Source organism: Aquarana catesbeiana, linkage group LG12, assembly GCF_042186555.1.
Source record: "Aquarana catesbeiana isolate 2022-GZ linkage group LG12, ASM4218655v1, whole genome shotgun sequence".
Taxonomy (NCBI): domain Eukaryota; kingdom Metazoa; phylum Chordata; class Amphibia; order Anura; family Ranidae; genus Aquarana; species Aquarana catesbeiana.
This window is the reverse complement of record NC_133335.1, coordinates 82,223,695-82,238,108: the sequence shown is the minus strand read 5'-3', so window position 1 is coordinate 82,238,108 and position 14,414 is coordinate 82,223,695. Positions and strand designations below refer to the sequence as shown.

The following is a 14,414-nucleotide window of genomic DNA, read 5'->3' as shown; positions in this document are numbered from 1 at the left end:
GGAATCATGAAAAAGAAACAAACAAAATAACACTCCAACACATCACTAGTACTTTGTTGCACCACCTCTGGCTTTTATAACTGCTTGCAGTCTCTGAGGCATTGATTTAATGAGTGATAAACAGAACTCTTCATCAATCTGGCTCCAGCCTTCTCTGATTGCTGTTGCCAAATCATCTTTGCAGGTTGGAGCCTTGTCATGGACCATTTTCTTTAACTTCCACCACAGATTTTCAATTGGATTGAGATCCGGACTGTTTGCAGGCCATGACATTGACCTTATGTGTCTTTCTTCAAGGAATTTTTTCACAGTTTTTGCTCTATGGCAAGATGCATTATCATCTTGATAAATGATTTCATCATCCCCAAACATCCTTTCAATAGATGGGATAAGAAAAGTGTCCAAAATTTCAATGTAAACCTGTGTATTTATTGAAGATTTAATGACAGCCATCTCTCCAGTGCCTTTACCTGACATGCAGCCCCATATCATTATTGACTGTGGAAATTTGCATGTTTTCTTCAGACAGTCGTCTGCATAAATCTCATTGGAACGGCACCAAACAAAAGTTCCAGCATCATCACCTTGCCCAATGCAGATTCGAGATTCATCACTGAATATGACTTTCATCCAATCATCCACAGTCCACGATTGCCTTTCCTTAGCCCATTGTAACCTTGTTTTTTTGTGTTTAGGTGTTAGAGATGGCTTTCTTTTAGCTTTTCTCTATGTAAATCCCATTTCCTTTAGGCGGTTTCTTACAGTTCGGTCACAGATGTTGACTCCAGTTTCCTCCCTTTTGTTCCTCATTTGTTTTGTTGTACATTTTCTGTTTTCAAGGCATATTGCTTTAAGTTTTCTGTCTTGACGCTTTGATGTCTTCCTTGGTCTACCAGTATGCTTGCCTTTAACCACCTTCCCATGTTGTTTGTATTTGGTCCATGTTTTAGACACAGCCGACTGTGAACAACCAACATCTTGTGCAACACTGCGTGATGATTTACCCTCTTTACCTACTTACTAACAAGCAGATTTATTCTGATGCATGTGTTAGTGTTTGTAATGAAAATGTACAGGGTGATTCCATAATTTTTTCCTCAGAATTGAGTGATTCCATAATTTATTCCCTGTGCTTGTTCTATAAATTTAACTGTTACTGGCCACCACAATTATTTTTCTTGATTTCTTTTAGTGTTTCTTAAAGCCAGAAAGTTACCATTTGAAATGCCTTTAGTTTTTGGCCATGTCTGTGATCTGCTTTTTTTTACAACAATAAACAACTGAAGGAACATCCTCAGGGACTGGTGATTCCATAATTTGTGCCAGGGGTTGTAAAAGCACACATTTTACACAGCATTTCTCAGCTCTGGAAGGCAGGGGGTAGGGATCTGACGTCACATACTCTGCAGCATAGAGCAGGGAGCTGAGTGTAACCTGAGACCTGAGTGGAGGGGGAATGGACACACCCCCCTCTACACAGTCTCATAGGGAATCATGTACAGCTAAGTCTGTCAATTAGCTACTGTGTGCATGAGGAGAAAGGGGGGGCGGTGCAGTCTCCCAGGATTTTGTGGCATTGACATAACCTGTCAGAAATAATTCATACAGATAGCAGAGGGAGGAGAGATCATTTCATTTCAGAGGTTTACAACCACTTTTAAGTCCACCGTCTTCTGCCCATCAGCTCACAGATTTGAAAAGACCCCTCCAAGCCTTATTACTGCTTTCAGCTGACATGACCAATGTTTCAGTTGATTAAACTGGTCATTGAAATGAAAATCGTTCCACTGAAACATTATCTTGTGAATTCTATTTGAATAAATAAGTGAATTCAAATTGTACATATTTGACCAGGATGTAGGGTGCTGGCCTGAAGAAGATCTTTTTTATCGACCAGGTTTGGGGACAGGAGTTTGATTCAGCTTGCTGCTTTTCTGCCCCTGTGCACACACGCTTGCAAGACTACAGAGCTACCATAAATGTAATCATTTTCAAACTGTTTGCAGTAGGTATATGTGAACTTTCTTATACTAGGTAGAATACTCCTATGATTGAAAAAAGTATGTCTGACATCAACACATGCTGGGATTATGGAGTGGCTCTGTCAGCTGTATGAAAAGGTGGGTTAGTGACACATGCAAACTGATCTGGAGTCTGAAGTGTATGGGTTGGGGCCAATGTTGCCAACCGTTTGTATTTTTACTGGCAGCCAGTAAAATCCAGGGTCTTTTATCCTGCCAGTAAATGCCAGTGACAGGATAAGGTTGCCAGTTAAAAACATGGCAGTGATACTCGGCTTGAAACTGTGCACGAGTTCTGGTCCGGAGCAGACCGAGATCATCCGAGTGTCTGCTACAGTGTGTTCGGGCAGCACCAGGGGGGGGCGGGTCTAGTGAAGGTGGTGACAAATACTGCAGCTGCTGACTTTTAAAATAAGGACACTTACCTGTCCAGGGAGCCCGCAATGTCGGCACCCGAAGCTGAGATATCCGTCAGCTGTTGGGTGCTGCCACCGCCATCCTCGATAAGGGAATCAGGAAGTGAAGCCTTGTGGCTTCACTTCCTGGTTCCCTACTGCGCGACTCGCGCTGCGCTATCCCACTGGTTCCCTGGTCCCTGCTGTGTTCTGGGACCCGTGTGTATTCCAGAAGACAGGGGGGGGGGGAGTGGCGTAGATACCCGCGGGTGGCTCGGGTATCTATGCCCGGAAGTGGGGGCAAAATACCTGTATTAGAAAGGTGCCATATGTGACACCGGAGGGGGGGAGGAACCGGAAAAACGGAAGTTCCATTTTTGGGTGGAACTCCGCATTAATGTCTACCTTAAAATCACATATCTAATTGCATATTGTACTTGTTTGTAGCTTATATACTGTAATATCCACTTAAAACTGTAATTCTGTAACTTTTAGAAATGTCAGTAAAAACCTGGCTGTGCCAGTAAATTTTGGATGTCGTGTCATTAAATTTAAATCTGGTAAGTTGGCAACACTAGTTGGCGCTGATCTGGGGTATGAAGTGTAAGTACTGGGGCTGATCTGAGGTATGAAGTGTATGGACTGGGGCTGATCTGAGGTGTGAAGTGTATGGACTGGGGCTGATCTGGGGTATGAAGTGTAAGTACTGGGGCTGATCTGAGGTATGAAGTGTATGGACTGGGGCTGATCTGAGGTGTGAAGTGTATGGACTGGGGCTGATCTGAGGTATGAAGTGTATGGACTGGGGCTGATCTGAGGTGTGAAGTGTATGGACTGGGGCTGATCTGAGGTGTGAAGTGTATGGACTGGGGCTGATCTGAGGTGTGAAGTGTATGGACTGGGGCTGATCTGAGATGTGAAGTGTATGGACTGGGGCTGATCTGAGGTGTGAAGTGTATGGACTGGGGCTGATCTGAGGTGTGAAGTGTATGCACTGGGGCTGATCTGAGGTGTGAAGTGTATGGACTGGGGCTGATCTGAGGTGTGAAGTGTATGGACTGGGGCTGATCTGAGGTGTGAAGTGTATGGACTGGGGCTGATCTGAGGTGTGAAGTGTATGGACTGGGGCTGATCTGAGGTGTGAAGTGTATGGACTGGGGCTGATCTGAGGTGTGAAGTGTATGGACTGGGGCTGATCTGAGGTGTGAAGTGTATGGACTGGGGCTGATCTGAGGTGTGAAGTGTATGCACTGGGGCTGATCTGAGGTATGAAGTGTACGGACTGGCCTGATCTGAGGTATGAAGTGTATGGATTGGGCTGATCTGGGGTATGAAGTGTATGGATTGGGCTGATCTGAGGTATGAAGTGAATGGATTGGGGCTGATCTGAGGTATGAAGTGAATGGATTGGGGCTGATCTGAGGTATGAAGTGAATGGACTGGGGCTGATCTGAGGTATGAAGTGAATGGACTGGGGCTGATCTGAGGTATGAAGTATATGGACTGGGGCTTATCTGAGGTATGAAGTGAATGGATTACTGCGGTTTGTTTAGTTCTGAACTGAAATTCGGATGAATTTTCATTTTTTGGAAATTCGAATGTATCCAAATTTCTCAATTACAATAGTACCGAATTTAAACGAATCCGAAATAACTAAATACATTTTGGACGAAATTCGAATTTGAATAGTTTTCTAATGCTTTTCAAATTTGAATCGTTTTTAAATTAAAATTTGAAAAGTTTTCAAATGCATATAGTTTCCAAATTCGAAAAGGATTTGAATAGTTTAATTTCCAAAGATAATACAATAGAATAGAAAATAAAAGATTGAATAGAAAAAAAATAACAGAATAGAAAAAGAATAGAATAGAAAAAAAAGTAATAGACTATAATAGAATATAAAAGAATAGAATAAAAAAAATAGAAAATAATAGAAAGAATATAACCATTTCCCAAGTTCAAATACGATCAATTCGAATTTGAATAGATTAGAATAGAAAAAAAATAACAGAATAGTATAGAAAAAACAACATAATTGAATAGAATAGAAAGAATAAAACCATCTTCCAAAATTTGAATTTCGAATAGAATAAATTTGGATTTGAAAAGAATAGAATAGAAAAGAATAGAATATAACAAATGAAAAAGAATACAATTAAAAAATAGACTAGAATAGAATAGAAAAAAATATAACCATTTCCCAAAATTCAAATAGAGTCAATTTGAATTTGAATAGAAAAGAAAAAAATAGATTAGAATAAGAAGATGGTTATATTCATTCTATTGTTTTTTTTCTATACTATTGTGTTATTTTCTATTCTATTCTATTCTTGCCTATTATATTCAAATTTGAATTTATTCAATTAGAATTTTGGAAAATGGTTATATTATTTCTATTCTATTTTTTTTTTTATTCTATTTTTTTTCTATTCTATTCGAATTTCAGAAGATGGTTATAATCTATTTAATTCTATTCTTTTTTTTATTCTATTCTAGTCTGTTCTTTTATTTTCTACCCTATTTTGTTCTGTTTTACTCTATTATATTATATTCTTTTATTTTCTGTTATATTCTTTTCTATTCTATTATATATTTTTTTTTCTATTCTATTCCTTTATTTTCTATTCTTTTTTATTCTCTTTAGATATTGGAAAACTATTCTTATTAAAAAAAAAATTGAATTCGAAAACTTTTTGAATTTAAAATTGATTCGAAAACTTTTCGAATTGATCCGAATTCAAATCGATTCGAATAGAAATAAATGAAACAAATTCCGAAAAGGAATTAAACGGATTAAACTAATTTAACTAAAGAAATGTATGTAAATAACTAATCGACAATGTAATGTAAATAACAATGTAAATAACAAATTAAACAAATGTTTTCGTTCTGCACATGTCTAGGGCTGATGTGAGGTATGAATTGCATGGAATGGGACTGATCTGGAGTCTGCAGTATATGGATTGGGGTTGATCTGTATCTGTCCTGGTGAGATTTGTCCCCAAGAGAAAGATGACGGAAAATTCACAACACCACAGCTGTCCCCAAATCAGGGAGCGAAAGTCTTCAAAGAGAGACAACTATTCTGGTGACAAGAGAGATTTCCCCTCACTTTGGAGGGATTTTTACAAATTTCTATTCTATTTCTCATTTCTATTTTCTAAGAAAAGGAAGTGTGTGGGGTTGACAGTTACATACCCTAATGAAATCCGGGAAAAGAAGTTTTGGCAATAGACGTTTTTGTGAACATGCAGAATGAATGGTGCTTGTGGAACTTTTAGAGAATGCACTGGATGAAAACTCACAAGTGCAGACATCCCATCATGTGTTTTCTCCATCAGTTAGGCTGCATTCACACCTGAGCGTATCGTTTTCAGGCATTTTTGCAGAGTTTTTGTGCAGGCGTTTCGAGGTCCAAAGGTCACCAATGTAAAACGCCTGTAATCTGCAGGCTGCATTCACACCTGAGCGTTGTCAGCTCCTAAAATGCTCATCTCAAAAGTTCCAAAACGCCCAACAAGCAAAATCCCATTTCTTTAAATGGTCCCTGTTCACATCTGAGCGTTCTGTCACCTGAAGCTCAAAAAAGTACATGAGCTTCTTTTTAGGCAGATTACAGGCGTTTTACTGCTTTCTACATTGGGGACCTTTGTACCTCAAAACGCCTGTACATAAACGCTGCAAAAACGCCTGAAAAAAATACGCTCAGGTGTGAATGCAAAGAAGCTTTTTGAGCTTCAGGCATTTTGCTTCAGGTAACAGAACGCTCAGATGTGAACAGGAGCCATTTAAATGAATGGGATTTTGCTTGTTGGGAGTTTTGGAACTTTTGGGATGAGCGTTTTACAAGCTGAAAACGCTCAGGTGTGAATGCAGCCTTACCGTTTACAGAATGGAGTGTCATCTGTCTGAAGGTACAGCGGATATAAAAAGTCTACACATCCCTGTTAAAATGTCAGGTTTCTGTGATGTAATAAAATGAGAAAAAGAAAATTATTTCAGAACTTTTTCCACCTTTAATGTGACCTATAAACCGTGCAACTCGGTTGAACAACAAACGGAAATCGTTTAGGTGGAGGGAAGTATAAATAAAAACATAAAATAATATGGTTGCATAAGTGTGCACACCCTTACACTAATACTTTGTTGAAGCACCTTTTGATTGTATCACAACACTCAGTCTTTTTGGGTATGAGTCTATCAGCATGGCACATCTTGACTTGGCAATTTTTGCCCACTCTTCTTTGCAAAAACACTCCAAATCTGTCTGATTGCAAGGGCATCTCCTGTGCAGAGTCCTCTCCAGATCACCCCACAGATTTTCAATCTGATTTAGGTCTGGGCTCAGGCTGGGCCATTCCAAAACTTTAAAGTGATTGTAAAGGATCATTTTTTTAAAATAACAAACATATCATGCTTACCTCCACTGTACAGCTTGTTTTGCAGAGTGGCCCCAATCATCCACTTCTGGGGTCCCCCGGCGGCTCCTCCCCACATCAGATAACCCCCTAGGAGAAGCGTTCTCCCGAGTCCAGCATTTGCATCCATAGACACGAATGCCGGACTCGGCCCCGCCCCCATGTCATTGGATTTGATTGACAGCAGCGGGAGCCAATGGCTGCGCTGCTATCAATCTATCCAATGAAGAGCCGGGACCCCGTGGAGAGAAGGACAGCGGCATCCCTGACGAAGAGATGAAGGGGTTCAGGTAAGTAAAACGGGGGGGCTGGTCACTGCCAGGTGTTTTTTCCCCTTAATGCATAGGATGGGGAAAAAACACGAGGGTTTACAACCCCTTTAATCTTCTTCTGGTGAAGCCATTCCTTTGTTGATTTGGAGGTATGCTTTGGGTCATTGTCATGCTGAAAGATGAAGTTCCTCTTCATATTCAGCTTTCTCGCAGAAGCCTGAAGGTTTTGTGCCGATATTGATTGGTATTTGGAACTGTTCATAATTCCCTCTACCTTGACTAAGGCCCCTGTTACAGCTGAAGAAACACAAAGCATGATGCTGCCACCACCATGCTTCACTGTTGGTATGGTGTTCTTTTGGTGATGTGCAGTGTTGTTTTTAGGCCAAACATATCTTTTGTAATTTTGGCCAGAAAGTTCAACCTTGGTTTCATCAGACCACAACACATTTTCCCACATGCTTTTGGGAGACTTAAGATGCGTTTTTGCAAAATTTAGCCGGGCTTGGATGTTTTTCTTTGTCTTTCCACTCTACCCCATAACCCAGACATATGAAGAATATGGGAGATTGTTGTCACATGTACCACACAGACAGTACAGTCAGGTCCATAAATATTGGGACATCAACGCAATTCTAGTTTTTTTGGCTCTATACACCCTCACAATGGATTTGAAATGAAACGAACAAGATGTGCTTTAACTGCAGACTTTCAGCTTTAATTTAAGGGTATTTACATCCAAATCAGGTGAACAGTGTAGGAATTACAACAGTTTGTATATGTGCCTCCCACTTTTTAAGGGACCAAAAGTAATGGGACAGATTAACAATCATCCATCAAACTTTCACTTTTTAATACGCGATTGCAAATCCTTTGCAGTCAATTACAGTCTGAAGTCTAGAATGCATAGACATCACCACACACTGTGTTTCATCCCTGGTGATGCTCTGCCAGGCCTCTACTGCAACTGTCTTCAGTTCCTGCTTGTTCTTGGGGCATTTTCCTTTCAGTTTTGTCTTCAGCAAGTGAAATGCATGCTCAATCGGATTCAGGTCAGGTGATTGACTTGGCCATTGCATAACATTCCACTTCTTTCCCTTAAAAAACTCTTTGGTTGCTTTTGCAGTATGCTTCGGGTCATTGTCCATCTGTACTGTGAAGCGCCGTCCAATGGGTTCTGAAGCATTTTGCTGAATATGAGCAGATAATATTGTCCGAAACACTTCAGAATTCATCCTGCTGCTTTTGTCAGCAGTCACATCATCAATATATACAAGAGAACCAGTTCCATTGGCAGCCATACATGCCCACGCCATGACACTACCACCACCATGCTTCAGTGATGAGGTGGTATGCTTTGGATCATGAGCAGTTCCTTTCCTTCTCCATACTCTTCTCTTCCCATCACTCTGGTACAAGTTGATCTTGGTCTCATCTGTCCATAGGATGTTGTTCCAGAACTGTGAAGGCTTTTTTAGATGTTGTTTGGCAAACTCTAATCTGGCCTTCCTGTTTTTGAGGCTCACCAATGGTTTACATCTTGTGGTGAACCCTCTCTATTCACTCTGGTGAAGTCTTCTCTTGATTGTTGACTTTGACACACATACACCTACCTCCTGGAGAGCGTTCTTGATCTGGCCAACTGTTGTGAAGGGTGTTTTCTTCACCAGGGAAAGAATTCTTCAGTCATCCACCACAGTTGTTTTCTGTGGTCTTTCGGGTCTTTTGGTGTTGCTGATCTCACCGGTGCGTTCTTTCTTTTTAAGGATGTTCCAAACAGTTGATTTGGCCACACCTAATGTTTTTGCTATCTCTCTGATGGGTTTTTGTTTTTTCAGCCTAATGATGGCTTGCTTCACTGATAGTGGCAGCTCTTTGGATCTCATATTGAGAGTTGACAGCAACAGATTCCAAATGCAAATAGCACACTTGAAATGAACTCTGGACCTTTTATCTGCTCCTTGTAAATGGGATAATGAGGCAATAACACACACCTGGCCATGGAACAGCTGAGCAGCCAATTGTCCCATTACTTTTGGTTCCTTAAAAAAGTGGGAGGCACATATACAAACTGTTGTAATTCCTACACCGTTCACCTGATTTGGATGTAAATACCCTCAAATTAAGGCTGAAAGTCTGCACTTAAAGCACATCTTGTTCATTTCAAATCCATTGTGGTGGTGTACAGAGCAAAAAAGATTAGGATTGTGTCGATGTCACAATATTTATGGACCTGACTGTACTTGCCAGATATTCCTGCAGCTCCTTTATTGTTGCTGTAGACCTCTTGGCAGCCTCCCTGACCAGTTTTCTTCTCGTCTTTTCATCATTTTTGGAGGGACGTCCAGCTCTTGGTAATGTCACTGTTGTGCCATATTTTCTCCACTTGATGACGGTCTTCACTGTGTTCCATGGTATATCTGGAAATTCTTTTGTACCCTTCTCCTGACTGATACCTTTTAACAATGAGACCCCTCTGATGCTTTGGAAGCTCTCTGCGGACCATGGCTTTTACTGTAGGATGCAACTAAGGAAAAGTCAGGAAAGACCTACTAGAACAGCTGGACTTTATTTGGGGTTAATCAGAGGCACTTTAAATGATGGCAGGTGTGTGCTGACTCCTATATTACATGAGTTTTAATGTAATTGCTTAATTCTGAACACAGCTACATCCCCAGTTATAAGGGGGTGTGCACACTTATGCCACATTATTTTATTTTTTTATTTTACTTCGCCTCCTAAAAGACTTCAGTTTGTTTTTCAATTTGTACAGTTTATAGGTCACATTAAAAGGTGGAAAAGTTCTGAAATTATTTATCTTTGTCTCTCTTTTTTTTTTTCTTTACATCACAGAAACCTGACATTTTAAAAGGGGTGTGTAAACTTTTTATATCCATTGTATATAGGAACAGCCTTTCTCATGTGTTCTGTTGATTTTTAGGGCTTCTCTACAGATTGCTAAGGGATGCTTGAAAAGTGAACAGTGGTGGGTTTATCTTCCTATTGACCACCATTGTAAGGAGGCATTACACTGACTCCCAATTTTAACGGGATACTTTTTATACTGACCCTCAATGTAATGGGGCACTCTTCTCACTGACCACTAATGTAAGGAGGCACTACACCAACAACCCCCCCCCCATCCATAACTGGAATCCTTTCTACTGACCCCCAATGTAACAGGCACTCTTCCTACTGACCCCCAATGTAACAGTGCAGTCTTCCTGCTGACCACCAAGGTAAGAAAGCACTACACTTACAGATGGGCTATTCTGACCACCACTAATGTAAAGGTGCTCTTCTCTGCTGACCACCAAAGTAATGAGGCTCTACTGTGTCCACTACCAATATAAGAGGGCCCTTCTGTAAGGGGCCCTCCCCTGCTGACCACCAATGTAAGCGAGCCCTCCTCTGCTGACCACCAATGTAAGGGGCCCTCCTCCGCTGACCACCAATGTAAGGAGCCCTCCTCCGCTGATCACCAATGTAAGGGAGCCCTCCTCCGCTGACCACCAATGTAAGGGAGCCCTCCTGCGCTGACCACCAATGTAAGGGAGCCCTCCTCCGCTGACCACCAATGTAAGGGAGCCCTCCTCCGCTGATCACCAATGTAAGGGAGCCCTCCTGCGCTGACCACCAATATAAGGGGCCCTCCTCCACTGACCACCAATGTAAGGGAGCCCTCCTGCGCTGACCACCAATGTAAGGGAGCCCTCCTCCACTGACCACCAATGAAAGGGGCCCTCCTCCGCTGACCACCAATGTAAGGGGGGCCCTCCTCCGCTGACCACCAATGTAAGGGAGCCCTCCTCCGCTGACCACCAATGTAAGGGAGCCCTCCTCCGCTGACCACCAATGTAAGGGAGCCCTCCTCCGCTGACCACCAATGTAAGGGAGCCCTCCTCTGCTGACCACCAATGTAAGGAGCCCTCCTGCGCTGACCACCAATGTAAGGGAGCCCTCCTGCGCTGACCACCAATATAAGGGGCCCTCCTCCGCTGACCACCAATGTAAGGGAGCCCTCCTGCGCTGACCACCAATGTAAGGGGCCCTCCTCCGCTCACCACCAATGTAAGGGTGGCCCTACTCCGCTGACCACCAATGTAAGGGAGCCCTCCTCCGCTGACCACCAATGTAAGTGAGCCCTCCTCCGCTGACCACCAATGTAAGGGAGCCCTCCTCCGCTGACCACCAATGTAAGGGAGCCCTCCTCCGCTGACCACCAATGTAAGGGAGCCCTCCTCCGCTGACCACCAATGTAAGGAGCCCTCCTCCGCTGACCACCAATGTAAGGAGCCCTCCTCCGCTGACCACCAATGTAAGGGAGACTGAAAAGGAGGGGGGAAACAAGTGCGCAAAACCATAGTGAAAAAAATAAATAAAATTAAGGGTTGAGAGAAGATGCCAAACATATAAAAGTGTTCCCACACAAAAAAAAGACAGTATATTAAAAGATATATGTGGCACTAACTAAAGTGTATGTGGGGGGCCCTCCTCCGCTGATCATCAATGTAAGGGTCCCTCCTTCGCTGACCACAAATGTAAGGGGCCCTCCTCTGCTGACCACCTATGTAAGGGGCCATCCTCTGCTGACCACCTATGTAAAGGGGCCCTCCTCCGCTGACCACCAATGTAAGGGGGTCCTCCTCCGCTGACCACCAATGTAAGGGGGTCCTCCTCCGCTGACCACCAATGCAAGGGGCCCTCCCCTGCTGACCACCAATGTAAGGGAGACTGAAAAGGAGGGGGGAAACAAGTGCGCAAAACCAAAGTGAAAAAAATTATAAAATTAAGGATGAGAGAAGACGCCAAACATATAAAAGTGTTCCCACACAAAAAAAGACAGTATATTAAAAGATATATGTGGCACTAACTAAAGTGTATGTAGGGGGCCCTCTGCTGATCACCAATGTAAGGGTCCCTCCTTCGCTGACCGCCTATGTAAGGGGCCCTCCTCCGCTGACCACATATGTAAGGGAGCCCTCCTCCGCTGACCACCAATGTAAGGGAGCCCTCCTCCGCTGACCACCAATGTAAGGGAGCCCTCCTCCGCCGACCACCAATGTAAGGGAGCCCTCCTCCGCTGACCCCCAATGTAAGGGAGCCCTCCTCCGCTGACCACCAATGTAAGGGAGCCCTCCTCTGCTGACCACCAATGTAAGGAGCCCTCCTCCGCTGACCACCAATGTAAGGGAGCCCTCCTCCGCTGACCACCAATATAAGGGGCCCTCCTCCGCTGACCACCAATGTAAGGGAGCCCTCCTCCGCTGACCACCAATGTAAGGGGCCCTCCTCCGCTGACCACCAATGTAAGGGAGCCCTCCTCCGCTGACCACCAATGTAAGGGAGCCCTCCTCCGCTGACCACCAATGTAAGGGAGACTGAAAAGGAGGGGGGAAACAAGTGCGCAAAACCAAAGTGAAAAAAAAAAATAAAATTAAGGGTTGAGAGAAGACGCCAAACATATAAAAGTGTTCCCACACAAAAAAAGACAGTATATTAAAAGATATATGTGTCACTAACTAAAGTGTATGTAGGGGGCCCTCCTCCGCTGATCACCAATGTAAGGGTCCCTCCTCCGCTGACCACCAATGTAAGGGTCCCTCCTCCGCTGACCACCAATGTAAGGGGCCCTCCTCCGCTGACCACCAATGTAAGGGGTCCTCCTCTGCTGACCACCAATGGAAGGAGCTCTCCTCCTCTGACCACCAATGGAAGGAGCTCTCCTCCTCTGACCACCAATGTAAGGGGCCCTCCTCCCCTGACCACCAATGTAAGGAGCCCTCCTCCGCTGACCACCAATGTAAGGGGCCCTCCTCCTCTGACCACCAATGTAAGGAGCCCTCCTCCGCTGACCACCAATGTAAGGAGCCCTCCTCCGCTGACCACCAATGTAAGGAGCCATCCTCCGCTGACCACCAATGTAAGGGGCCCTCCTCCCCTGATCACCAATGGAAGGAGCCCTCCTCCGCTGACCACCAATGTAAGGGGCCCTCCTCTTCTGACCACCAATGTAAGGGGCCCTCCTCCTCTGACCACCAATGTAAGGAGCCCTCCTCCGCTGACCACCAATGTAAGGAGCCCTCCTCCGCTGACCACCAATGTAAGGAGCCCTCCTCCGCTGACCACCAATGTAAGGGGCCCTCCTCCTCTGACCACCAATGTAAGGAGCCCTCCTCCTCTGACCACCAATGTAAGGAGCCCTCCTCCGCTGACCACCAATGTAAGGAGCCCTCCTCCGCTGACCACCAATGTAAGGGGCCCTCCTCCTCTGACCACCAATGTAAGGAGCCCTCCTCCGCTGACCACCAATGTAAGGAGCCCTCCTCCGCTGACCACCAATGTAAGGAGCCCTCCTCCGCTGACCACCAATGGAAGGAGCCCTCCTCCCCTGATCACCAATGGAAGGAGCTCTCCTCCTCTGACCACCTATGTAAGGGGCCCTCCTCTCCATGAGTAATACTGATAATTTGTATTCATACAGTGGGGGGAGAGGTGTGCTATGTATAATTACTCTGTAGAGATGTGGGGGGGGGTTGCACCTTTCATTATTGGTAGTGAGGTGAAAGTTCAGGGTATGAAGAGTGGGTGGGTCTAGGCTGGCAGTAGAATATAGAGGTGTACAGAGTCCTCCTGTGTGAGGTGAGTACAGGAAGGACTCGGTGAGACATTAAAGGGGAAGTCCCTGTCACAGTCAGTGAGGACCTCTCCCGGAAGCGGTGACACATCCTGTACTCTGACAACGCCGAGCCCCGCACGCCTGGCGCCCCAACAAGGCCCCGCCCACTTTCTCCAGGTTTGACCGGTTCCCGCCGGCCTGGGCGCGGGGCACTGCGCGTGACTCACGCCTCCCGCTGACGTCAGCCGTCTTGTGCCGTGTTTTTTTTACGTACGTGTAGTGCTGCGGCTTCTCGGGCTGCGCCTGGAGCGCTCCGCTCGCCACTGCTGCCGGGGAAGCGGACGAGGCGGACGGTGAAGTGGGGACGGGGCCCTTAGACATCTTCGGGCCTCCCTCCTACGTTCCTTTTATCGCTGGCTCTACGCGGAACGCCGCGGTGGGGGCCGAGCGCGCCTGCGCGGGCGCCATGAGAGGAAGTCAGAAGTGCTTCCGAGGCACTGCGAGGGAAGGGGGAGAAGGTGCGCTGCGCTCCTACCACCGCTAGAGGGAAGCAGCGTGCCTAAGCGGATGGCTGGTGTAGAGCATGGCGGGAGTTGTAGTTTACTGATCGTGTTTCCGGTCTCTGCTCCTCTATCCGGATGTGTAAGAAAGAGAGAGATGACATAAATGAAAGGGGCTGCATGTACTCC

General features: G+C 44.9%; 1 protein-coding gene across 2 annotated transcripts in view; it reads right to left on the bottom strand.

Annotated features, from left to right (window-relative positions):
- The window catches only part of UNK (unk zinc finger), a 94,001-nt gene extending 79,757 nt beyond the window's left edge, over nucleotides 1–14,244 (bottom strand). For both annotated transcript variants that reach the window (XM_073608137.1, XM_073608138.1), the window contains exon 1: nucleotides 14,000–14,244. In XM_073608137.1, the coding sequence (XP_073464238.1) occupies nucleotides 14,000–14,106 (107 nt within the window). In that variant the 5' untranslated portion in view covers nucleotides 14,107–14,244. The remainder of the gene's footprint in view (nucleotides 1–13,999) is intronic.
- Nucleotides 14,245–14,414: the final 170 nt, after the last annotated feature.